The 26,888-nt window shown below is 45.4% G+C and overlaps 1 protein-coding gene across 2 annotated transcripts in view; it reads left to right on the top strand.

The window, feature by feature from the left end:
* Window positions 1–26,888, top strand: part of kpnb1 (karyopherin (importin) beta 1) — a 50,031-nt gene that overhangs the window by 16,329 nt on the left and 6,814 nt on the right. The window contains exons 5-17 of one of the 2 annotated variants that reach the window (XM_084328776.1): window positions 1,818–1,970; window positions 2,990–3,049; window positions 4,062–4,097; window positions 4,791–4,880; window positions 5,033–5,143; window positions 6,335–6,436; window positions 7,389–7,613; window positions 12,400–12,591; window positions 15,253–15,383; window positions 19,511–19,658; window positions 22,463–22,534; window positions 23,030–23,174; window positions 26,307–26,389. In XM_084328776.1, the coding sequence (XP_084184902.1) occupies window positions 1,818–1,970; window positions 2,990–3,049; window positions 4,062–4,097; window positions 4,791–4,880; window positions 5,033–5,143; window positions 6,335–6,436; window positions 7,389–7,613; window positions 12,400–12,591; window positions 15,253–15,383; window positions 19,511–19,658; window positions 22,463–22,534; window positions 23,030–23,174; window positions 26,307–26,389 (1,548 nt within the window). The remainder of the gene's footprint in view (window positions 1–1,817; window positions 1,971–2,989; window positions 3,050–4,061; window positions 4,098–4,790; window positions 4,881–5,032; window positions 5,144–6,334; window positions 6,437–7,388; window positions 7,614–12,399; window positions 12,592–15,252; window positions 15,384–19,510; window positions 19,659–22,462; window positions 22,535–23,029; window positions 23,175–26,306; window positions 26,390–26,888) is intronic. The other variant, XM_084328777.1, reaches the window with a different exon arrangement.

The following is a 26,888-nucleotide window of genomic DNA, read 5'->3' as shown; positions in this document are numbered from 1 at the left end:
CTCTCTCTCTCTCTCTCTCTCTCTCTCTCTCTCTCTCTCTCTCTCTCTCTCTCTCTCTCTCTCTCTCTCTCTCTCTGATTGATTGATTGAAAACTTTATTAACAGATTGCAGAATGGGTACAGTACAGCTCAATACACACAATTGTTAAGGGGATGCAGACCAGAGAAAGACTTTCGTCTTGTTTACATCAGGGTCCCCCATTTTCAATTCATCAGGACATATATGACATACAGATAGACAGTACTGCTACATCTATACATTTATGACATACCAGATTTGCAAATACAGTACTGTTTGTGATACAAAAAGACTCATAATAGTGATTATTTATTATTTAAGTTAAGTTTAGCCATAATCATATATTTTTCCATAATCAGGTAGCTGAACAACATTGGTAAAAAAAATTCTATTCTATGAATCATTTTCGGCCTTTCGGTTTTCGGCCAACTGTTTCCTATTTTCGGTATCGGTTTCGGCCAAGAATTTCCCATTCGGTGCATCCCTAGTAAAGAGGCCTACAAATACAAACATACACACATACAAATATACAGTAGTTTAATTTAAAAAAAAAAAAGGAAAAAAATACAAAAAAAAATATTAAAAAAAAAATAAAAAAATTACAAATACTTATTTTTTGCCACAAATATCGGTATCGGCCGATTGTGTTAGTTGAACAATCGGTATCGGTGGCCAATTTTCATATCGGTGCATCCCTATCGATCCCTCTTTGTTTGTCTCTCTGTGTGCCTGTGTCCCTCTCTCTGTTTGGTTTGTCAGTCTGTCTCTGTTTTCCGGTCTGTCTCCCTACCTTTGTTTGCCTTAACACATTGAGTGCCACGGACGCGTTTTGTCATTAGTTCATGCCGACCTTTGAGTGCCCCCGATGCTATATAGCGTTTGTTTGTCGTATTTTTTATTTATTGGCTATTTGAATTCATATTTCATCAATCGAGCCTCACGCTAGTGTTGCAGACTCTCTCTGAGCTCAATTGGGAAGATACCGCCCCCTATCGTCTCTCCCTGTCTAACTGCACCCCATTACTTTACACTGACGAAGGGGGGGGGGGGGGGTGACCAGTTTGCTCATTTAACTTTTCCCTCAAGCCAACTGAAGAATCCATTGTGCTCGCCGGCCCGGAAAACGCGTGGATTATGTAGTTACAGTACCCAACACTAATCAATAAGCGTGATCGATATTTGGAATGGCGATCAGGAATTGGAATAATCTTTTTGGATAACATCTGATCTCTGGTAAGGAATTTATTTTACCAGTCTTAGGATAATCAGAGCTATTTTCACAGAGATATAAGCGTTTGCCCTATGCATGCGTGTGTGTGCGCGATCAGGAAATGAGAGAATCAATATTTCAGCCCGCCTCTATAGCGTGCATAAATACACATATACTATCGATAATCTAGCGTTTATTTGAAAACTATTCATAAATAGGCCGAAAAATGACAACGCGTTTGTGTATTCCAGTAAATGCCTTATCACGGAATCTATATATTTTCCTTGAAAACAAGGGCTTTTCAAAATGCTATAAAACGGAAATGAACCGATTATTAAAATATTCGTTTCGACAATGTTGACTGCAAACAAGTCATTGATAAGCGACAGGCAGATTAGACACATAGCCATAATTTAAGACAGAGATTATGCGTTCACAACACTATCATTGAAGTGGGTGGTGGCATTTAACCATGCTTTACCATGTTAATGGCCGGTACTGAAAGTGTTAATGTAGCGCTCTCTTCCAACACTACACAAACTGACCCAGAGCGCTCTCTCCCCCCCCCCCCCCCCCACGTGTCTCTAGGACCCCGAGCAGCTGCAGGATAACGCCAACCAGATCCTGACTGCCATCATCCAGGGCATGAGGAAGGAGGAGCCCAGCAACAACGTCAAACTGGCCGCTACCAACGCCCTGCTCAACTCCCTGGAGTTCACCAAAGCCAACTTCGACAAGGAGGTATGGTGTCTTCCTCTCATGACTCCCCCCTCAGTCTTATTGTTGTATTATTGATATCAGAAAAATATCCCAAATGATCCCGATATTAATTTCTTCCCCTTCGCCCAGCCATAACATACACATTAAGTCACTTAAAAAGTGCAACTACGGACAATTCATCAGAATTCATACATGTTATTCCTGTGATGTAAGCCACTCCACAGACAGTACATTGGAAAAGATGACACGGGGGGGCACAGGAGAATGTTCTGTTTCAGAACTGGGAACACTACAATAGAATGAAGCTGAGTTAAGAACAAGACTAGGCAAGGTTGAGCTGGACCTGGCCGTGTCACGCATGCGTGTTTCAACAAGGTGGAGCTGGACCTGGCCGTGTCACACATGCGTGTTTCAACAAGGTGGAGCTGGACCTGGCCGTGTCACGCATGCGTGTTTCAACAAGGTGGAGCTGGACCTGGCCGTGTCACGCATGCGTGTTTCAACAAGGTGGAGCTGGACCTGGCCGTGTCACGCATGCGTGTTTCAACAAGGTGGAGCTGGACCTGGCCGTGTCACGCATGCGTGTTTCAACAAGGTGGAGCTGGACCTGGCCGTGTCACGCATGCGTGTTTCAACAAGGTGGAGCTGGACCTGGCCGTGTCACGCATGCGTGTTTCAACAAGGTGGAGCTGGACCTGGCCGTGTCACGCATGCGTGTTTCAACCATGAATCGGTCCGTCAGACATTTGCTATTGTAGACTGGCCCTCTGGGCCAAATAAAACCAACATTCTCTGGATCCACAAGATTTGTCTCCTATTCATTGTCGATGGAGCAGCTCCTAACTTTATACCGATGACTGCAGAGTAGCCCATTTTCACAAATATTGATTAAAACGTTCCTATGCTGTGGAAAGAGCATTGGAATTCTTAATTTGGGCGGAGTTTAAAGCTGTTAAAACATTTGTCTTGTCTGTCCATGCAGTTTGACTACCACTGCTACTGGTCTGTTGTGTAACTGTGTGTATCTCTGTGTGGTGTAGACGGAGAGACACTTCATCATGCAGGTGGTGTGTGAAGCTACACAGTGTCCCGACACCAGAGTAAGTAGTGTTCTGACATTGTCATGTTTTTATTTAATTTTATAGATTCAATCCATCAAGCTTTATTTGTATAGACTATTTCATACAGAGTTGAAATTAAGTGCTCCTTTCAAACATCAGTAACGAGATCAGTGATGCATAAAATGTAAGTCAAGGTATAAATGATTAAAGTAGCATACTTACATTTTTGAAAAGTGTGCTAGGCAAGCTGAAGCAGCATTTGCGCCAGTGGGTTTGTTTGCAATGACTGACTCAAGAATCAATAGCTCAACCAGGGTGGACCAGGAGGACACAGGGTGGTTTTAGGCCATAGTTCTAGGTTCACAGGGTGGTTTTAGGCCATAGTTCTAGGTTCACAGGGTGTTTTTAGGCCATAGTTTTCATTTCACAGGGTGGTTTTAGGCCATAGTTGTAAACTTACAGGGTGAGTTTTCAGTGCTAAGGTCTCTGGAAACGCATACATGAACGGGTGAGAAGGAGCTCGTTGTCATTAGAAGCCCCGTCTTAATGTCATTGTTGGTATATTACAGGCATGTAGGATCACTTTAAAGTATAAATACAGGCTGCTCTTAATTTGCTATTGAGTCATTCATTCAGTCTTTATTTCAACTTGAAAATTCATTGAGGCCAACCCTCATTTTCAATGACGTTGAGCATAATATAATAAATACAATAATTGTACAATAAATGCAATCATAAGTTTGTAGAATCAATTAAAACTGCTGATTGTGGTGGAATGGTTTGTGATTACATTTAAACTGACCAAAGGAAATCAAAGTATTGAATTTGTTGTATGATGTTCCACGTAATAGAAGCACAGAAGCTAAAAGCAGATTTTCCAAGTTCTGTACAAACTCTAGGTGCTTTAAGAGTGAACCAATCATTGGAACGTGTACTATAGGGTCCAGATGTCCACTCTAATAGAGAAGTGAGATAAATTGGGCAATCACCAATTATGGCTATAAAGACAAATAGAAAACGGATGCCAATGCAGCTCTCGCCTCTCTGCTAGGGAGGACCATCCAACCCTATTATACAGGACACAATGGTGAGTACCATAATCATCACCGGTGATACATCTAATGGCTGAATGATACACGGAGTCTAAGGGCTTAAGAGTGGAAGCCACCGCATGTGTATAAATTACATCTTCGTAGTCCAACACAGACAAGGAAAACTGCTTCAACAACTCTTTTTCTGCTAAGCATAGGAAAGCTGGCTCTATTCATATACAAGAAGCCAATCTTTTGCAGCTCTTTACTGGCAAGAACACGCACATGATATTTAAATTTACATTTTTCATTAAGCCATAATATAGATACTACGGTATTTATATTGTGAGACTCTATGTGAGATCCATTCACAGTATATGTATGCAAGTCACTGTGAACAACATCTTTGGCTTTAGAAAACAACATACATTTTTCCCACAAGTCTTACTACATTTAGCACCAGTTTGAGACTTAATAAGTACATCTTGCAAAGCATTAAAAGAGTTGCAGATTTCTCATATTTCTTAATATAGATTGGATATGATGACCTTCCCAAACCAAATTTATATTCTGAAGAAAATCTACTCTTTTGATTTGGATTGAAAGCTAATCAAGCATTGACTTGGGTATATTGTTGTGAGATAATGGCGAAAACGTAATTTACATCAGGGATTGGGTTTTTGTTTACATTCTGTCCTTATTTTATTTTGTCACAATATATTGTATTCTAATTAACTGTTGTATTGCAGGTGCGAGTGGCAGCCTTACAGAACTTGGTGAAGATCATGTCTCTTTATTACCAATATATGGAGACCTACATGGGGCCTGCTCTGTTTGCGGTAAGGCCTTTATTCCCTCCAACTCGCCTAACTAAGGATGTACCGTTACTTCCAACTCTCCTAACTAGTTATGCACTGATGCAGAGTCCTACATCTTCAGTATTTGCTGATGCACAGTACTAATCCGATCATTCTCTCACCACCCCCCCCAGATCACCATAGAGGCCATGAAAAGCGATATAGACGAGGTAGCCTTACAAGGCATTGAGTTCTGGTCCAACGTCTGTGACGAGGAGATGGACCTGGCCATCGAAGCCTCTGAGGTATGTGAATGTGTTCCATGAATTTATTCTTAAAAAAGTATTTGGTGTGTTTTCATGTTCCTGCTTGGTGAGGACACTCTTATACACATGCCAACCAACAAACAAGCTCTTGTCTGGTCTATGAAGAGAAATCATGCACCACGCTGAGAGCCTGATGTATAAACACTACCACAGTATCTGAGACCTACAGCTTCCTAGTGAATTCTTTTAGCATCCCAAACATAGAAAGTTTGTTAATCAAGGCCCATTGTTGGTTGAAAATTAAAGCACTGTGCTATATTAATTTAGCTGCAAAGTTAACCACCCTCTGTCTGAGATTAGGGCATGGTTTCCACCAAATTGCTTTATCCTTCAAATTGTCAACTTGTTTGACTTAAAGTTGGGACAAAGAAGAGTTCGGAGAGAAGATCAGACATTTCTATGTTTCAGGGAGCTGTCCTGAAACCCTGTCAGCTAGGGTGTTTAGGTGACCGATGTATACTCTATTTGTGAAATATGTCAAATTGCCTTTCCCTACATGCAATAATGGCAGACTATCTCCAACACAGGAGGTGACCCGAGTAAAGGCCGCTCCCTCAGGGACTCTATATTAAAACATGCTGCTACTCTGGGCAGGAAGCCTCCTCCATACACTGGCCACAGTGGTTGGATAAATTATTCTACCAGCCGAAACAGAGTTTTAGTTTAGATGTGCACATAACCATCTAGACCAGGGTTTCTCACCGGGGGCGCTACCACCCCCAGGGGATGTTGAGACTGTTGGTGGGTGCTGGGTGCAGAATTGTTGAAAGGGGGGCGTTGAGATGCAGGCACTAGTTTGATTTATTTATTTATAGTTTTATTATCAGGGTGACAACATGACTGGGACCATGCAGTGAGTGCAATCAAAACCCCACTTCAGAAATGGGAACGTGTCTTTTTTTTTTTTTAGCAAAGAATAGGTTTACTTTATCTAATTAATTTATACACACTTGGTAGTAAAACGTCAAATTAGTGAAAATAAATCTGAATCTGGGGGGGTTGGGGGTAATGAAGATTTGATTCGATGTCCATGAGTGATAACTCATTATCATTTGGGGACTGAAAGACCTTTTTGGTCTCGTCTCCCGTTACATAGTTAATGAAACCAGGGCTTATTAAAGGTCAACGTATATTTAAGATTCCTCATCATCTCCCACTATCCTATCGCAGGCTTCGGAGCAGGGCCGCCCCCCAGAGCATACCAGTAAGTTCTACGCCAAAGGGGCCTTGCAGTACCTGGTACCTATCCTTACCCAGACCCTCACCAAACAGGTAGGACTCAACACACGCACACTCGCCACACTGTCGATGTGTCTCGCTCACTCACTTTCACTACCAACTTTTCTTGTTCTCCCTCTTTCACCCACCTATCAATCGTACATTCCAACTGTCTTCCAATCTGGTCCCCTAATCACTCTCTCACTCTCCTTCCAATCTGGTCCCCTAATCTCTCACTCTCCTTCCAATCTGGTCCCCTAATCACTCTCTCACACTCCTTCCAATCTGGTCCCCTAATCTCTCACACTCCTTCCAATCTGGTCCCCTAATCTCTCACTCTCCTTCCAATCTGGTCCCCTAATCTCTCTCTCACTCTTCCAATCTGGTCTCCTAATCTCTCACTCTCTTCCAATCTGGTCTCCTAATCTCTCTCACACTCTTCCAATCTGGTCCCCTAATCTCTCTCTCACTCCTTCCAATCTGGTCCCCTAATCTCTCTCTCACTCCTTCCAATCTGGTCCCCTAATCTCTCTCTCACTCCTTCCAATCTGGTCCCCTAATCTCTCTCTCACTCTCCTTCCAATCTGGTCCCCTAATCTCACTCTCCTTCCAATCTGGTCTCCTAATCTCTCTCTCACTCTCCTTCCAATCTGGTCCCCTAATCTCTCTCTCACTCTCCTTCCAATCTGGTCCCCTAATATTTCTCTCTCACCCCTTCATACATTCCTAACTGTCTTCCAATCTGGTCCCCTAATATCTCTTCTCCCTCCTTCCAATCTGGTCCCCTAATATCTCTCTCCTCCCCTTCCAATCTGGTCCCCTAATATCTCTCCTCCCCCCTTCCAATCTGGTCCCCTAATATCTCTCCTCCCCCCTTCCAATCTGGTCCCCTAATATCTCTCCTCCCCCCTTCCAATCTGGTCCCCTAATATCTCTCACCACTTCACATTCCCAACTGTCTTCTAATCTGGGCCCCTAATATGTCTCTTGTCCCCTAATCTCTCAGGATGAGAACGATGATGATGATGACTGGAACCCCTGCAAGGCGGCTGGTGTGTGTCTGATGCTGCTGGCCACCTGCTGTGAGGACGATGTGGTTCCTCACGTGCTGCCCTTCATCAAGGAGCACATCAAACACCCCGACTGGCGCTACAGAGACGCCTCCGTCATGGCCTTCGGTTCCATACTGGAGGGACCCGACCTCAACCAGCTCAAACCCCTTGTCATACAGGTAACCAGCTGGTTACGCCGCTAACCAGTCAGTTATGCAACTAAATAAACTGCACTTTTGTTTAGACATATTCTAGGCTTACGTTTTGGTTTACAGTGCCTCAGAATGATTTTGTTTTGATTCATGGTAGGGCTGTCTTAAATACTTCGAAGCTTCGTTCGATGGGCATGGGATTCTAATGGGAAAATAACATTTTGAATATATATATATATAAAATCTATTATATAAAAAAAAAAAGTACTGCAAAATCTTGCGCCTCCAATGCAACGAACGTCATAAGCCTCATTAACTCTGCCTCTCTTTGTTAACTACAACAAGCAATGCCGTTTGTTATTTAAGATGAGGTCGGACTCGGCACTGACAGATTTGTGTTCATTGTGCTGCTTTTATAAAGCCTCAAATTACGGCTTACAATATTTCATGAAAGCAAAGTGTTTCGTTTGTCTAAGATTTAAAACGGTTTAAACAGCACTGACAATTCTCTTATCGTTTTTTTTATACTGTCCCGACCCATATAAAAACATGTCTTAATAAAAAATTAAGTCGAATTCTGCCTTTGTCTCTATTAACTACATATAAATATTTATATAATTGTTTGCTTTATAGACTAAGGCTGCAACATAATTATGTAATGTAATGTTGGCTGTGTAACGGAGAGCAGCCGCCCAGGCAGCGCAGCTCTCCCGACTCATTCATTTAATTAATCCAATCCACTTTATTTATAGAGCACATGTACAAGTCCCACAACATAAATAATAATAATAAAAAAAATCCAAAAAAAGCTTCGAAGGTCAGCCCTAATTCATGGTGACGTAAGAATTACATATATTCTGTAAATGAATTGCAGACTGCAAATGTCTTGAAACTGCGTAGTGCATCTTAAAGGTTCACCTTCAATCTCTGCTCACCCCCCCCCCCTCTCTCGGCTCACCCCCCCCCCCCCTCTCTGCTCACCCCCCCCTCTCTCTGATCACCCCCTCCTCTCTCTGATCACCCCCTCCTCTCTCTCTGATCACCCCCTCCTCTCTCTGCTCACCCCCCCTTCTCTCTGCTCACCCCCCTTCTATCTCTGCTCACCCCCCTCCTCTCTGTTCACCCCCTCCTCTCTGCTCACCCCCTCCTCTCTCTGCTCAACCCCCCTCTCTCTGCTCACCCCCTCCTCTCTCTCTGCTCAACCCCCCTCTCTCTGCTCACCCCCTCCTCTCTCTCTCTGCTCACCCCCTCCTCTCTCTCTGCTCAACCCCCCTCTCTCTGCTCACCCCCTCCTCTCTCTCTGCTCAACCCCCCTCTCTCTGCTCACCCCCTCCTCTCTCTCTCTGCTCACCCCCTCCTCTCTCTCTGCTCAACCCCCCTCTCTCTGCTCACCCCCTCCTCTCTCTCTGCTCACCCCCTCCTCTCTCTCTCTGCTCACCCCCCTCTCTCTCTGCTCACCCCCTCTCTGTTCACCCCCTCCTCTCTCTGCTCACCCCCTCCTCTCTCTCTGCTCACCCCCTCCTCTCTCTGCTCACCCCCTCCTCTCCTCACCCCCCTCCTCTCTCTGCTCACCCCCCTCGTCTCTCTCTGCTCACCCCCCCTCTCTCTCCTCACCCCCCCTCTCTCCTCACCCCTCTTCTCTCTCCTCACCTCTCTTCTCTCTCCTCACCTCTCTTCTCTTTCCTCACCTCTCTTCTCTCTCTCCTCACCCCTCCTCTCTCTCTGCTCACCCCTCCATTCTCTGCTCACCCCCTCCTCTATCTGCTCTCTCTCTGCTCACCCCCTCCTCTCTCTGCTCACCCCCTCCTCTATCTGCTCTCTCTCTGCTCACCCCCTCCTCTCTCTCTGCTCACCCCCTCCTCTCTCTCTGCTCACCCACTCCTCTCTCTCTGCTCACCCCCTCCTCTCTCTCTCCTCACCTCTCTTCTCTCTCCTCACCTCTCTTCTCTCTCCTCACCTCTCTTCTCTCTCCTCACCCCTCCTCTCTCTCTGCTCACCCCTCCATTCTCTGCTCACCCCCTCCCCTCTGCTCACCCCCTCCTCTCTCTCTGCTCACCCCCTCCCCTCTGCTCACCCCTCCCTTCTCTGCTCACCCCTCCTCTCTCTCTGCTCACCCCCTCCTCTCTCTCTGCTCACCCCCTCCCCTCGCTGCTCACCCCTCCCTTCTCTGCTCACCCCTCCTCTCTCTCTGCTCACCCCCTCCCCTCGCTGCTCACCCCTCCCTTCTCTGCTCACCCCTCCTCTCTCTCTGCTCACCCCCTCCCCTCTCTGCTCACCCCCTCCCCTCTCTGCTCACCCCCTCCCCTCTCTGCTCACCCCCTCCCCTCTCTGCTCACCCCTCCCCTCTCTGCTCACCCCCTCCCCTCTCTGCTCACCCCCTCCCCTCTCTGCTCACCCCTCCCCTCTCTGCTCACCCCCTCCCCTCTCTGCTCACCCCCTCCCCTCTCTGCTCACCCCTCTCTCTCTCTGCTCACCCCTCTCTCTCTCTGCTCACCCCCCTCTGCTCATCCCCCTCTCTCTGCTCACCCCCCCCTCTCTCTCTGCTCACCCCCCCCTCTCTCTCTGCTCACCCCCCCCTCTCTCTCTGCTCACCCCCTCCCCTCTCTGCTCACCCCTCTCTCTCTCTGCTCACCCCCCTCTCTCTGCTCACCCCCCTCTCTCTGCTCACCCCCCTCTCTCTGCTCACCCCTCTCTCTGCTCACCCCTCCCCTCTCTGCTCACCCCTCCTCTCTCTGCTCACCCCTCCTCTCTCTGCTCACCCCCCCCTTTCTCCTCACCCCTCTTATCTCTCCTCACCCCTCTTCTCTCTCTCCTCACCCCTCCTCTCCTCACCCCTCTCTCCTCACCTCTCCTCACCCCTCCTCTCTCCTCACCCCTCCTCTCTCCTCACCCCTCCTCTCCTCACCCCTCTCTCCTCACCTCTCTCCTCACCCCTCCTCTCCTCACCCCTCTCTCCTCACCTCTCCTCACTCCTCACCCCTCCTCTCCTCACCCCTCCTCTCCTCACCCCCTCTCCTCACCTCTCCTCACTCCTCACCCCTCCTCTCTCCTCACCCCTCTCTCCTCACCTCTCTCCTCACCCCTCCTCTCTCCTCACCCCTCTCTCCTCACCTCTCTCCTCACCCCTCCTCTCTCCTCACCTCTCTCCTCACCCCTCCTCTCTCCTCACCCCTCTCTCCTCACCCCTCTCTCCTCACTCCTCACCCCTCCTCTCTCCTCACCCCTCTCTCCTCACCCCTCCTCTCTCCTCACCCCTCCTCTCTCCTCACCCCTCCTCTCCTCACCCCTCCTCTCTCCTCACCCCTCCTCTCCTCACCCCTCCTCTCTCCTCACCCCTCCTCTCCTCACCCCTCCTCTCTCCTCACCCCTCTCTCCTCACCCCTCCTCTCTCCTCACCCCTCCTCTCTCCTCACCTCTCCTCACTCCTCTCCCCCCTCTCTCCTCACCCCTCTCTCCTCACCTCTCTCCTCACCCCTCCTCTCTCCTCACCCCTCCTCTCTCCTCACCCCTCTCTCCTCACCTCTCCTCTCTCCTCACCCCTCCTCTCTCCTCACCCCTCCTCTCTCCTCACCCCTCCTCTCTCCTCACCCCTCCTCTCTCCTCACCCCTCTCTCCTCACCCCTCCTCTCTCCTCACCCCTCCTCACCCCTCCTCTCTCCTCACCCCTCCTCTCTCCTCACCCCTCCTCTCTCCTCACCCCTCCTCTCTCCTCACCCTCTCTCCTCACCCCTCCTCTCCTCACCCCTCCTCACCCCTCCTCTCTCCTCACCTCACCTCTCTCCTCACCCCTCTCTCCTCACCTCTCTCCTCACCCCTCCTCTCTCCTCACCCCTCCTCTCTCCTCACCCCTCCTCTCTCCTCACCCCTCTCTCCTCACCTCTCTCCTCACCCCTCCTCTCCTCACCCCTCCTCACCCCTCCTCTCTCCTCACCCCTCCTCTCTCCTCACCTCTCTCCTCACCCCTCTCTCCTCACCCCTCCTCTCTCCTCACCTCTCTCCTCACCCCTCTCTCCTCACCCCTCCTCTCTCCTCACCCCTCTCTCCTCACCTCTCCTCTCTCCTCACCCCTCCTCTCTCCTCACCCCTCCTCTCTCCTCACCCCTCCTCTCTCCTCACCCCTCCTCTCTCCTCACCTCACCTCTCTCCTCACCCCTCCTCTCTCCTCACCCCTCCTCACCCCTCCTCTCTCCTCACCCCTCCTCTCTCCTCACCTCACCTCTCTCCTCACCCCTCTCTCCTCACCTCTCTCCTCACCCCTCCTCTCTCCTCACCCCTCTCTCCTCACCCCTCCTCTCCTCACCCCTCCTCTCTCCTCACCTCTCTCCTCACCCCTCCTCTCTCCTCACCCCTCTCTCCTCACCCCTCCTCTCCTCACCCCTCCTCTCTCCTCACCCCTCTCTCCTCACCCCTCCTCTCCTCACCCCTCCTCTCTCCTCACCTCTCCTCACCCCTCCTCTCTCCTCACCTCTCTCCTCACCTCTCATCACCCCTCCTCTCTCCTCACCCCTCTCTCCTCACCTCTCCTCTCTCATCACCCCTCCTCTCTCCTCACCCCTCTCTCCTCACCTCTCATCACCCCTCCTCTCTCCTCACCTCTCCTCACCCCTCTCTCCTCACCTCTCCTCACTCCTCACCCCTCCTCTCTCCTCACCCCTCACCCCTCTACTCTCGTCCTCACCCCTCTTCTCTCTCTCCTCACCCCTCTACTCTTCCTCCTCACCCCTCTTCTCTCTCTCTCCTCACCCCTCTACTCTTCCTCCTCACCCCTCTTCTCTCTCTCTCCTCACCCCTCTACTCTGTCTCCATCCTCCAGGCCATGCCCACACTGATAGAGCTAATGAAGGATCCCAGTGTGGTGGTCAGGGACACCACAGCCTGGACCGTAGGGAGGATCTGTGAGCTGCTGCCGGAGGCGGCCATCAATGAGGTCTACCTGGCCCCGCTGCTGCAGTGTCTCATAGAGGGGCTGGGGGCCGAACCCAGGGTGGCCTCCAACGTCTGCTGGGTGAGGAGGACACTCTTATACACACACCAACATTATTAAGGCTGAGGCCATTTATCGATAACGGCATGAAATCGATAAGTCACTTATCGATTTTTTTTGCATTTGTTAAAAAAGAAAGTAAATACTTTTTTCTTAACCGATTCGCGGCCAACCACATATATATATACGTGATTGGGCGCCATCCTTAACACATTCTGGCCCATTGGGGGCCGTCTAATCTTACTCTATAAGGCCATTATTGCATTGTGCGTGAGGCTGTTTGTAGAGCTAAATCTATACTTTATAGTATTGCTATCTGTCCATTCTCATTGTCAATTGAGACCATAAACCGTCCCTTCAAAATGGCTTAAAGAAATAATTTTTTCATCAATACGTTCTCATTTTATAGCCTCGTGAATATAAGCGTTATATGGGATTTGGACTAGTATATTTCCTGGAAGGCGAGATACAGGGCGCTAAGCTAATAACATTCAATCGAACAGCGTTTCGGCACTACAGAAGCTAGAGCTAAAATGCATATTGTCTGTATTCATGGTCCACCATGAATGCATGAAAGGGGGGGCGGGTGGGGGACGTCGTTTCTGTTTATTGATTACCAATAACCGTGTTAGCCTCAGTAGCCACATTCGCTGATCGCCTGGTTGGCTATCAAAGCAAGGCCCGATCAGCATGTAATTTACGTGAAAAAGATCTTACCGTGGGCCGGTTGGATCCCCAAAAGGATTTCCCAGTTATCGATCGCCATCTGGTAGATCGATATGTCCATTGGCTGATGATATATTCCTTTACTGCATAGTGAATTCGGCGTTGCAAAAGGTATTCCAAGCTACAGGCTACACATATAGAATCCAGCTAACTGGAAACTCCATTGAAAGTAAAAAAAAAAAAAAAATGTACCGTTCTGCCACAGGTAACACTGCATTATCGAGACAGCGCCCCTACAAGGATCTGGCCGGTAATGCACTTTTCAGAATTCCAAGAGTGGGGTAAATCTCCAGTGCCGCTTGTGACATTGAGTAGGTTATTAAAATGGAATAAAAGCCAAAACAACCTTGCCGGCCCTCTACCGTTGGATTCGAAACACGGACATGTCCGTGGCCAGGCGGGAATGTGTTAAAAGGCCAACCACGTTACCGCTCTGTTTAGCTTTTATTCCATTTTAATATCCTACTTAATAACCCCCCCCCCCCCTTCATGCATTCATGCTGGAACATGATACCGATCATATGCATTTTGATTTTTAACTCTAGCTTGTGTAGGGCCGAAACGCCATTGATTTAACGTTATTAGCTTAGTGCCCTATAACTAGCTTTGCAGGAATTACCCCAGAACATTGCAGTATATAGTTCATATTCACGATGCTATAAAACGGGAACGTATTGATGATAAAATTATTTCTTTATGGCATATTGAAGGGAAGGTTTATACTGTCAATTGACAATGACAATGGACACATGGCAATAATATAAAATATAGATTTAGCTCTACAAACAACCTCATGCACAGTGAAAACTTGTAATGAAAAGCTGGCCTCATAGAGTGGGATTAGACGGGCCCCTATGGCCCCGAATGTGTACTATTTAACGTTAGTTTGTGTGTGTGTCACGTGCACTCACTGTAGTTTTTGCGATGCTGTAGTTGGCCCACGACAGCGAGTCGTGCTGAGCGCGCTGCCAGTAGCGATCAGGAAGATGCTGTCTGAAGTGTGGCAACATTTCGAGAAGGCAATACATTTGTTGTTTGTAACGTATGTAAAGCGAAACTACAGTTTTCAGGTAACACTACCAATTTACGCGATCATAAAAAAAGAAATATACCGGTATATATATTAGAAGAAAATTATAATATTTATCGATAATTTTGTCCCTATTTATCTCTTCCAAATGGCATATCGTCTCAGCCTTGAACATTATCTATACTAGGGCTGCACGATTAATCGTTTTTTTATCGAAATCGCGATTTGGAATGATGCAATTATCAAATCGCCAAGCCTGCAATTAATTTTTTTTTTTTTTTTTTTTTTTTTTTTTTTTTTATAACCAGGAAGTCCCATTGAGATACAAGATCTCCTTTGCAAGGTAGACCTGGCCAAGATGACAGCAATAACATTTGCAATACATCACACAGCAATAAAATGTGCGATACATCACACAAGAACATAATAAATGTGCATGTATACAATACATCACATGTAAACACAAAGCAGAATAGTCTACATGATAGTAAAAGTGTATAATACAGGGTAATACAGTAATTTTGCAGTTGGGACCCGACTACAGAAAGCAGCAACATTCTTCTTGTAATTTTTTTTTTAAATATGTTATAATCGCATCGCAAATCGCAATCGCAATATCTGTCAGAATAATCGCAATTAGATTATTTCCCAAAATCGTGCAGCCCTAATCTATACACACTCACCAACCAACAAACGCATGCTGTCTGGTCTATGAAGAGAAATCATGCACCACGCTGAGAGCCTGATGGATAAACACTACCACAGTATCTGAGACCTACAGCTTCCTAGTGAATAACATGCACAGTGATGGATCCAGCTTTGTTGATGCTTTATTCCATTTCTTAACGCCATCTCTCTCTCATCCTCTGCCTCTTGTCATTCCCTTTCTCTCGTTTCTTGCTTGTGCTCCATTTCTCCTCCTCCAGGCGTTCTCCAGTCTGGCTGAAGCGGCATATGAAGCGACGGACGCTGCGGAGGACCAGGAGGAGCCCAGTACCTACTGCCTCTCCTCCTCCTTCGAGATCATCGTACAGAAACTCCTCGAGACAACAGACCGGTGTGTTCTCTCACTCGCTCTGGCCCCCTCTTTCTCACACTGTCTCTCACACTCACTCATCACACACATCGGCGCCATTAGAGGAAGGTGGAACATGTGGCGTTGTATTAAAGATGGCCTAACCTCAGACCTGCCTCTAGAGAGACAGACGGGTTGGTGTACAGACAATAGTAGTGCATCATGTCCTCACTTGATAGTAGTGTCTCATGTCCTCACTTGATAGTAGTGTCTCATGTCCTCACTTGATAGTAGTGTCTCATGTCCTCACTTGATAGTAGTGTCTCATGTCCTCTCTTGATAGTAGTGTCTCATGTCCTCACTTGATAGTAGTGTCTCATGTCCTCACTTGATAGTAGTGTCTCATGTCCTCTCTTGATAGTAGTGTCTCATGTCCTCACTTGATAGTAGTGTCTCATGTCCTCACTTGATAGTAGTGTCTCATGTCCTCACTTGATGGTAGTGTCTCATGTCCTCACTTGATAGTAGTGTCTCATGTCCTCACTTGATAGTAGTGTCTCGTGTCCTCTCTTGATAGTAGTGTCTCATGTCCTCACTTGATAGTAGTCTCATGTCCTCACTTGATAGTAGTGTCTCATGTCCTCTCTTGATAGTAGCGTCTCATGTCCTCACTTGATAGTAGTGTCTCATGTCCTCTCTTGATAGTAGTGTCTCATGTCCTCACTTGATAGTAGTGTCTCATGTCCTCACTTGATAGTAGTGTCTCATGTCCTCTCTTGATAGTAGTGTCTCATGTCCTCTCTTGATAGTAGTGTCTCATGTCCTCTCTTGATAGTAGTGTCTCATGTCCTCACTTGATGGTAGTGTCTCATGTCCTCTCTTGATAGTAGTCTCTCGTGTCCTCACTTGATAGTAGTGTCTCATGTCCTCTCTTGATAGTAGTGTCTCATGTCCTCACTTGATAGTAGTCTCTCGTGTCCTCACTTGATAGTAGTGTCTCATGGCCTCACTTGATAGTGTCTCATGTCCTCACTTGATAGTAGTGTCTCATGTCCTCACTTGATAGTAGTGTCTCATGTCCTCACTTGATAGTAGTGTCTCATGTCCTCACTTGATAGTAGTGTCTCATGTCCTCACTTGATAGTAGTGTCTCATGTCCTCACTTGATAGTAGTGTCTCATGTCCTCACTTGATAGTAGTGTCTCATGTCCTCACTTGATAGTGTCTCGTGTCCTCACTTGATAGTGTCTCGTGTCCTCACTTGATAGTAGTGTCTCGTGTCCTCTCTTGATAGTAGTGTCTCATGTCCTCACTTGATAGTAGTGTCTCATGTCCTCTCTTGATAGTAGTGTCTCATGTCCTCACTTGATAGTAGTGTCTCATGTCCTCTCTTGATAGTAGTGTCTCATGTCCTCACTTGATAGTAGTGTCTCATGTCCTCTCTTGATAGTAGTGTCTCATGTCCTCACTTGATAGTAGTGTCTCATGTCCTCTCTTGATAGTAGTGTCTCATGTCCTCACTTGATAGTAGTGTCTCATGTCCTCTCTTGATATTAGTGTCTCATGTCCTCACTTGATAGTAGTGTCTCATGTCCTCTCTTGATATTAGTGTCTCATGTCCTCACTTGATAGTAGTGTCTCATGTCCTCACTTGATAGTAGTGTCTCATGTCCTCACTTGATGGTAGTGTCTCATGTCCTCACTTGATGGTAGTGTCTCATGTCCTCACTTGATGGTAGTGTCTCATGTCCTCACTTGATGGTAGTGTCTCATGTCCTCTCTTGATAGTAGTGTCTCATGTCCTCACTTGATAGTAGTGTCTCATGTCCTCTCTTGATAGTAGTGTCTCATGTCCTCACTTGATGGTAGTGTCTCATGTCCTCTCTTGATAGTAGTGTCTCATGTCCTCACTTGATAGTAGTGTCTCATGTCCTCTCTTGATAGTAGTGTCTCATGTCCTCACTTGATAGTAGTGTCTCATGTCCTCTCTTGATAGTAGTGTTTCATGTCCTCACTTGATAGTAGTGTCTCATGTCCTCACTTGATAGTAGTGTCTCATGTCCTCACTTGATAGTAGTGTCTCATGTCCTCTCATGATAGTAGTGTCTCATGTCCTCTCTTGATAGTAGTGTCTCATGTCCTCACTTGATAGTAGTGTCTCATGTCCTCACTTGATAGTAGTGTCTCATGTCCTCTCTTGATAGTAGTGTCTCATGTCCTCACTTGATAGTAGTGTCTCATGTCCTCTCTTGATAGTGTCTCATGTCCTCACTTGATAGTAGTGTCTCATGTCCTCTCTTGATAGTAGTGTCTCATGTCCTCACTTGATAGTAGTGTCTCATGTCCTCACTTGATAGTAGTGTCTCATGTCCTCTCTTGATAGTAGTGTCTCATGTCCTCACTTGATAGTAGTGTCTCATGTCCTCACTTGATAGTAGTGTCTCATGTCCTCTCTTGATAGTAGTGTCTCATGTCCTCTCTTGATAGTAGTGTCTCATGTCCTCACTTGATAGTAGTGTCTCATGTCCTCACTTGATAGTAGTGTCTCATGTCCTCACTTGATAGTAGTGTCTCATGTCCTCACTTGATAGTAGTGTCTCATGTCCTCACTTGATAGTAGTGTCTCATGTCCTCTCTTGATAGTAGTGTCTCATGTCCTCACTTGATAGTAGTGTCTCGTGTCCTCTCTTGATAGTAGTGTCTCATGTCCTCACTTGATAGTAGTGTCTCATGTCCTCACTTGATAGTAGTGTCTCATGTCCTCACTTGATAGTAGTGTCTCATGTCCTCACTTGATAGTAGTGTCTCATGTCCTCACTTGATAGTAGTGTCTCATGTCCTCACTTGATAGTAGTGTCTCATGTCCTCACTTGATAGTAGTGTCTCGTGTCCTCTCTTGATAGTAGTGTCTCATGTCCTCACTTGATAGTAGTGTCTCATGTCCTCACTTGATAGTAGTGTCTCATGTCCTCACTTGATAGTAGTGTCTCATGTCCTCTCTTGATAGTAGTGTCTCATGTCCTCTCTTGATAGTAGTGTCTCATGTCCTCACTTGATAGTAGTGTCTCATGTCCTCACTTGATAGTAGTGTCTCATGTCCTCACTTGATAGTAGTGTCTCATGTCCTCACTTGATAGTAGTGTCTCATGTCCTCACTTGATAGTAGTGTCTCATGTCCTCACTTGATAGTAGTGTCTCGTGTCCTCTCTTGATAGTAGTGTCTCATGTCCTCACTTGATAGTAGTGTCTCATGTCCTCACTTGATAGTAGTGTCTCATGTCCTCACTTGATAGTAGTGTCTCATGTCCTCTCATGATAGTAGTGTCTCATGGCCTCATGATAGTAGTGTCTCATGGCCTCACTTGATAGTAGTGTCTCATGTCCTCTCTTGATAGTAGTGTCTCATGTCCTCACTTGATAGTAGTGTCTCATGTCCTCTCTTGATAGTGTCTCATGTCCTCACTTGATAGTAGTGTCTCATGTCCTCTCTTGATAGTAGTGTCTCATGTCCTCTCTTGATAGTAGTGTCTCATGTCCTCTCATGATAGTGTCTCATGGCCTCACTTGATAGTAGTGTCTCATGTCCTCACTTGATAGTGTCTCATGTCCTCACTTGATAGTAGTGTCTCATGTCCTCACTTGATAGTAGTGTCTCATGTCCTCACTTGATAGTAGTGTCTCATGTCCTCACTTGATGGTAGTGTCTCATGTCCTCACTTGATAGTAGTGTCTCATGTCCTCTCTTGATAGTAGTGTCTCATGTCCTCACTTGATAGTAGTGTCTCATGTCCTCACTTGATAGTAGTGTCTTATGTCCTCTCTTGATAGTAGTGTCTCATGTCCTCACTTGATAGTAGTGTCTCATGTCCTCACTTGATAGTAGTGTCTCATGTCCTCACTTGATAGTGTCTCATGTCCTCACTTGATAGTAGTGTCTCATGTCCTCACTTGATAGTAGTGTCTCATGTCCTCACTTGATAGTAGTGTCTCATGTCCTCACTTGATGGTAGTGTCTCATGTCCTCACTTGATAGTAGTGTCTCATGTCCTCACTTGATAGTAGTGTCTTATGTCCTCTCTTGATAGTAGTGTCTCATGTCCTCACTTGATAGTAGTGTCTCATGTCCTCACTTGATAGTAGTGTCTCATGTCCTCTCCGTCTCTTGACAGGCCTGACGGGCATCAGAACAACCTGCGCTCAGCGGCCTACGAGGCTCTGATGGAGATTGTGAAGAACAGTGCCAAGGACTGCTACCCCGCTGTACAGAAAACGACGCTGGTCATCATGGAACGACTGCAACAAGTCCTACAGATGGAGGTAGAGACGGAGAGGGAGCAGGGTGGATGGATGGATGTATCCCTAGGGTTGTGACAGAAGGGATTGGAGAGAATGGATGGGAGGAAAAGAGGGGCGGCGCAGTGGGCAAGGCGCTCGCCACTAACGCAGGAGATGCTGGGTTCGAGCCCAGCTCTCGGCGTTGCTACCAGCTTGGCTGGTCGTTCATACTAACACAATTGGCAGTGTTAGGGGTCGGAAAGCTAGTGGGTGGGGATCGGACGTTGTGGACAGCGACTCCTACAGGTCGGTTGGTGCGCCTGTACAGCAGAATCAGGAAGTAATGGGTGCAGCGTGAGCCTCCCATGCATTACTCCTCGCCACTGAGAGATCGCGCTGTGCAGGTGAAAAGATGCGACGGCTGCCTCCTCGAGTACCGGAGGGGACACGTGATGCAAGGCTTAGTCCACATTGCAGCCGACCAGTGGGAGGCATGGTCTAGCAACGTTCGAGACAGGGGAGGGGAGAAAAATAAAAAATTAGGAGAAAAAGCGGATTAAAAAAAAAGATATGGAGGTAAAGAATAGGGGTGGGAATTGCGATACGATATAGATTATTTGGACAACGATACGATATTTGTCGATATCACAGTCTGCCACCACACGATACGAGTTAGGTGCCTGCGACCGATATGAGACAATATCATATGCCCATTTAACACAATTGGTAACATTTAGATCAACAAAAAAGGCAACGAAAACATCATTTGACATTTACATTTTTGAGCTCTTCCAGACAAGTGGCAATTTTTTTTTACTTGAACTTGAGGACTGCATACTTTTTTTGCAAAGCTTATCTTTATACTTTAAGCACATGCATGAGCCTGGTCTCTTTTTAAAGATAACATTCTGAAGTTACTAATTCATATGGGTTTTGGTGTTGTGTATTTTGTGAGGCTATGTGACGTCTGTCCTCCTCCTGCTTTGAGAGTGGCAGAGTGGATTTTATGGCGTCGCAGATTGAAGCAGGGTCTGTTTCACCCGGGGGAAATCAGGCAGCATGGCTGCCCCTATATTCTCTGGACTTTGCCGGACTCTACAAACTTCATTATGTCACGACGAGGATTATTTTCCACAGCCCTTCTGTTTTTATTAAGACACTAAGAGAATGATAGGCGAATAAAAGGAGAAAATAGATTAAATGCCACTGCAGACACTAAGAATGATAGGCGAATAAAAGGAGAGAATAGATGAAATGCCACTGTAGATAGTGCTATTGCAAGTTTTCGACCACTCAATTTATGCCTCACAGTCACCCATAGTTTACACACGCATGCATTGTGCAGTTAGGGTGTCTTGCACCAGTTACATTATGCTAATAGCGGTAGCCATACCATACCACCAGTTAAACTACCGTAAATTAAAAACAATCTATTATTTTTAATACAAATAGAACTCCACATCATGATATATTTAGCTTTAAACTTGAAATAACTTGAATAACTTAAGTTCAATTTTTTGGAACTCACAACCAAAAACCCCTCCCTACCTCTCCCAAATCATTCATACATGTATACATTTATTATGTATTATATTTTGTATGTTTTAAATATCAACATTATCTGGCCATCCTCAGTATTACTATCAAACTCCTCTGACCTCAAGCGGCTGGGTGGCGCAGCGGACATTGCGCTCGTCACCAACGCACGAGACACTGGTATCGACTCCGGCTGTCAGCGTTGCCTCCGGCTTGGGCCGGCCGGCAGGCATACTAACTCTATTGGCAGAGTTAGCGGGAGGGAAGTTGATGGGGCGGTAATCTGGACGTTGTGGACAGCAACTCCTACAGGTCGGACAGGGCGCCTGCACAGCAAAAGACGGGAGAGGGCGGGGGCAGTGTGAGCCTCCTACACGTTACTCCTCGCCAATGAGAGTCCGCGCTGGCAGGTGAAAAGAGAGCAGCTGGCTGTCTCCATATGTATCGGAGGAAGCATGTGACAGACCTCAGGGCTCCCTAGAACGACCAGTAGGGGGCACATGCGCGCAACAACCAGGTAGGGGAGGGGGGAATTGGCATAACGACTAAGATTGGATGCGAGGAAAAACACAGAAAAATCACGAGGACAAAAAGAGGATTAAAAAGAAAAAGAAAAAAAACTCATCTGGTCTGGGACACGACCGCACGCACACACAGAGAATTATAATGGCCTATAGCAGACTTAATGATTTTTGAATATTTCAGCTAATGAAGTTAAATGTTTATCAACTATCCAGTTTGTTTTTAAAATGTAACGTTTTGCTACTTAAAATCATTGAACATAGGGGAGCTCCAGTAGCTCACCACGTACCGCGAGTGCTATTTCAGCGCCGTGGACAACCGTGCTCGTCACGGATCTGGGGCTGAGCGCGTTCGAATCCCGGATGGCAGCCGTGCCTTTCCCAGAGTGTCTTCCCCCCCATCTGAACCCTTTCAGCCTGCTTCTGTCGGTCGAACTTGACCAAGTATGAATGCGATGAAAAAGCGATAAACGCTAAAAGAACCAGCTGACTGGTCAAAGTTAAAAAAAAAAAAAAAAAAAAAAAAATCATTGAACATAGAGAGAGACTTGCCACGGGATTTTAAAAATAAGAGTCGATGTGAACCGATCTTTTTACGTTGCATCTATCCTATTGGATCATTGATAAATAGATAGTTGTATTGTCCCACCCCTAGTAAAGGAGGATGTAGGACTGGGGTTATAGGTTAGATATGGAGGTAAAGAAAGATGTGAGACTAGGGTTATAGTTTGTTTTTCCTCCAATAATGTAATTTCCTGTCTAATAATGTAACATCCTGTCTCCTTTCAGTCTCACATCCAGAGCACATCGGACAGAATCCAGTTCAATGACCTGCAGTCGCTACTGTGTGCCACTCTACAGGTAAGAACACAAACACTCTCCCTATGTGATCATTCTGGTTTTGGATCCAGTTTTAAGTCATTAATCATCTAATAATCAAGAGCATTGCCGACAATCAAGTAGTTGATTTTATCGACATTTCTTTTTTCTCCATGTGCAATAATGCAGAAGCACCTTTCTAATCTCATATTTACCAGAAATGTGCTTATAATATTTTTTAGGAAATAAACTCGTTCAGCATGGAAGAAAAAACTGCATAAAAATCAACTAACAAATTCTCAGTCAACTAATACCAAAAGTAGCCTTATTTCTTTTTATTAACTAGTTTATTTGAAGTTCCAGAGTCTAACGTTCTTAATGGAAAATGCAGTTTGTACAAAAGAGAATCTGCAAAGTTGATTTGATGAGTTTAATTTGACAAGGACCCTCTGTAGTACTATTTGTATTAATACCTCCAGCGTATTTATGACCAGCGCCTGGTCATAAATTAACAATATTTTATAACCCTCCCCCCAGAACGTTCTCCGTAAGGTGCAGCACCAGGACGCCCTCCAGATCTCTGATGTGGTGATGGCCTCTCTGCTCAGAATGTTCCAGAGCACTGCTGGCTCTGGAGGAGTACAGGAGGACGCGCTCATGGCTGTATCTACACTGGTAGAAGGTATGTTTACACACACAAACGCTCGCATCCCTTTATCTGGCCAGTTTGTGTTTTATTGAAGGGACGGTTGAAAAATGTCTAGCCACATCCGAGCCCCTCTCTCGCGGTCTGTTGTAGTGTTGTCAAAAATATAGATTTTTCGATACATATCGATTCTGAATATTTAAAACCGTTTCAATACAAATTTCCCGCAATATCGATACTTTCTGCACTATCGATTTTCCAAAAAAAATTATAATAATCTCAAGAGTAGCCTTTTTTTTTTAATACAAAAGTGATGTTTGGTGAAAGTTAGATTTGCACTTTATTAATCCCAATAGGGAAATTCATTCTTGTTTGATGATCAAGAGGCACCTTTTATTTGTTTTAAGTGAAGTTTGTTGAAAGTTAGGTTTGCACTTCATTATTTCTCTTCTCTTATAATACCAGAGAGAAGGTGAGGAGAATCGACCAGCAACAAAAGCTAAATATTTTTTTTTTAAATTAATAAAGAAATTTACATTTTAATATTCAAATATTTTCCCCCTGGTATCGAAAATGTTATCAAATATCGATACTTTTCAAGGTATCGTATCGAAGTTAGAAATTTCAGTATCGTGACAACACTAGTCTGTTGTCTGTCTGGTCTATGAAGAGAAATCATGCACCACGCTGAGAGCCTGATGTATAAACGCTACCACAAATTATATCTGAGACCTACAGACCGCTTTGCAGACGATAACCGTTTGCCGTTTTGTTTCAAAACAGCCGCTAGGTTGACATATCGTTTCTGTTCCATTTTGCTTCAATGTTTCCTCAAAAAGCTGATTAAACGTAGTCTATGTCATTCTGTAACGGTCATTATAATGCTTGTTGTTCGTTCATCATGTCTAACTGTCATTATAATGCTTGTTGTCTATATATGTCATGTCTGCAGGGAACAAAATTAACTTTTGACTTACCAGCCATTTGGCTGGTAGATTTATAAAAAAAAAAAAAAAAACAGCCAGGTATATCGCCATGTGTTATTATTAGTGCTGTCAAACGATTAAAATATTTAACTCGATTAATCGCATGATTGTCCATAGTTAACTTGCGATTAATCGCAAATTAATCGCATTTTTATTTTAAATTTTTTTTTATACCTTAAACAGATCTTTTTCAAGTTCCAAGTTTTAATACTCTTATCAACATGCGAGTCAACAAATGCTTCCTTTGTGCAGCCATTTAACACAAAAGGATGACCCTCATGCATTGCAAATGTGCATCAAATTCAAAACAGAGTGATGCACAAAATAACTTAAAATAAAATAATAATTTAAAACGATGAATAAAGTGTGCATGAAATAATAGGGGAAAGAAAACGTTAGGAACTTGTTACATTCACACACACAAGGGCTGATTAATCACACACACCCCTCTCTCCCTCACACACACACTCTCCCAGCTCCTTCTCTCTTTTGCCCCTTCCTCATCTCTCTCACCCCCCTCTCTCTCTATATCTCACACACACACACACACACACACACACACACACACACACACACACACACTCTTCAGAAACAAACATAGTACCAATGAGAGCATCAATAAATAATACACCTGAGTGAAGTCTAGTTAATTTTTTTTTTTTTTTTTTTTTTAAAGTTAATCTTGAGTTAAAAAAATTAGTGGCATTAATAGAATCGGGAGTTAACGTGATATTAACGCGATATATTTGACAGCCTTAGTTATTATTACTATATAATACTCTCATATGCTATTTTCAATTAATATCCTAAACAACATAAGGAATATTAGCATAATTTTGAGTGGACTGAAGGAATGAGTCAGCGTTAATAGTTCTAAATGTAAATAATTTATTGAAACATAGAAGTGGGGCCGGGACACACACACACACTGTTTCAACTCACCACCCCCGCATCATATTGTAGTCTAGTTTGTCTTCAAACTTCCACTCCTCTCGAAACTTCTTTTTCGTCTGAGAAAGGCGTGGTGGGTTTTCTTTTTAGCGGCAGGCTTACTCCTTCCATATGGTTCCACTTCCACATATTTGTAATTGTAACCCATTTAATAATAATAATATTTACATTTATATATTTAATTACCGCATATATATTTATAGGGCAACCAACCTTTTTACACTGCCATACACTGAGGCATCAGGGCATGTATATTTGCCCAGATGCTTGATCTACTCGCTGTACGTTAACTTTTTTTGCACATAGCACTGGTGCTACAGAGTTTTGTAGCACAGGCCAAAATCTTGTAGCACAAGTATAAAACGTGTTCAATACAATAGGCACATTTGTGACTGTTACAAATATGTGTTATTTAGTTGCAGTGCCATGTTTGGCTGTCAACCCCTTCCTCTCTCAAACCGTTTCTACAATTTTATGTTGCATGATGATCAATTTTTTTAAATATTTGAATATCAACATTATCTATCCATCCTCAGTAATCCTCAGTTTACTATAATATACTCCTGACTTCATCGTCTTTCAAAACGCGCACACACACACAGAAAGGGAGAGTGCCCCCCCCCCCCCCCCATTTCCCTTTCCCCAGTCCACACTTTCTGCTGTTCTCTATGGCTCTGCTTCTGATCAGGATTAGCTTGTTAGCTTACGCTAACGTAACGTTAATTTCGGGCGATGTGGGCATAAAGGAATGGCGACGATGCAAAGCATGTTAGATGCATTTGACCCGTTCTGAGAGAGAGAAAAACACGGACTTATTTCGGGTCGCAAAATGGGCGCACTGCTGTGTAGCCCTGCTCTGCTTAATGCCAGCAGACAGCACGGACTGGGCAGATATGACGCGCTGAGTTGCCACGGGATTTTCAAAATAAGAGTATCGATATGAACCGAACGTTGCTAGCTGCCGGAGCCATAGATATTATAGCTGGAGCTGCGCTTAAGGGCGGAAATTAGACCCGCCACAGGATTTTAAAAATAAGGGTATCGATATGAACTATTTTGTTACCAGCCAGGTGGCGGGCAGACCTCTCATTGTTACTCGCCAAACCTTAAATCTGCCCGCCATTGGTGCTTGGCGGGTACTTATTTTGTTCCCTGCATGTCTGTAACGGTCAATATAATGATTGTTGTCCACACTGTAGGGTGAGAGTGAAACCGTTTTTATTCTCCTCAGTGCTCGGCGCTGACTTCCAGAAATATATGGATGCCTTCAAGCCTTTCCTGGGTATCGGACTCAAGAATTATGCTGAATATCAGGTGAGGCACGCTGCACACATGCCCCACACACTGCACTCATGCCACACACACCCACACCCACATGCTGCACACATGCCACACACCTACATCCCACACACTGCACACATGCCACACACACACCCACACACTGCACACATGCCACACACACACCTGGTTACTCAACCCTTGGGAGTTCTTTGGAAATATTGGCCAAAATATATATCTAATTACGCAGCAAACTAGACTAGTGGTTTGGGCAGGTTGGTGTTGTGTATTTTGTGAGGCTACGTTGACGTCTGTTCCTCCGCCTGCTTTGAGAGTGGCAGAGTGGATTTTATGGCGTCGCAGAGTGAAGCTGGGTCTGTTTCACCCGGGGGACATCAGGCAGCATGGCTGCCCCTATATTCTCTGGACTTTGCCGGACTCTACAAACTAACGGTCATGACGAGGATTATTTTCCACAGGCCTTCTGTTTTTATTAAGCCACTAAGAGAATGATAGACGAATAAAAGGAGAAGAT

This window comes from Notolepis coatsorum, assembly GCF_963971535.1.
Source record: "Notolepis coatsorum genome assembly, chromosome: 14".
Taxonomy (NCBI): domain Eukaryota; kingdom Metazoa; phylum Chordata; class Actinopteri; order Aulopiformes; family Paralepididae; genus Notolepis; species Notolepis coatsorum.
The sequence above is the reverse complement of the archived record's forward strand: the minus strand, read 5'-3'. Positions and strand labels throughout refer to the sequence as shown.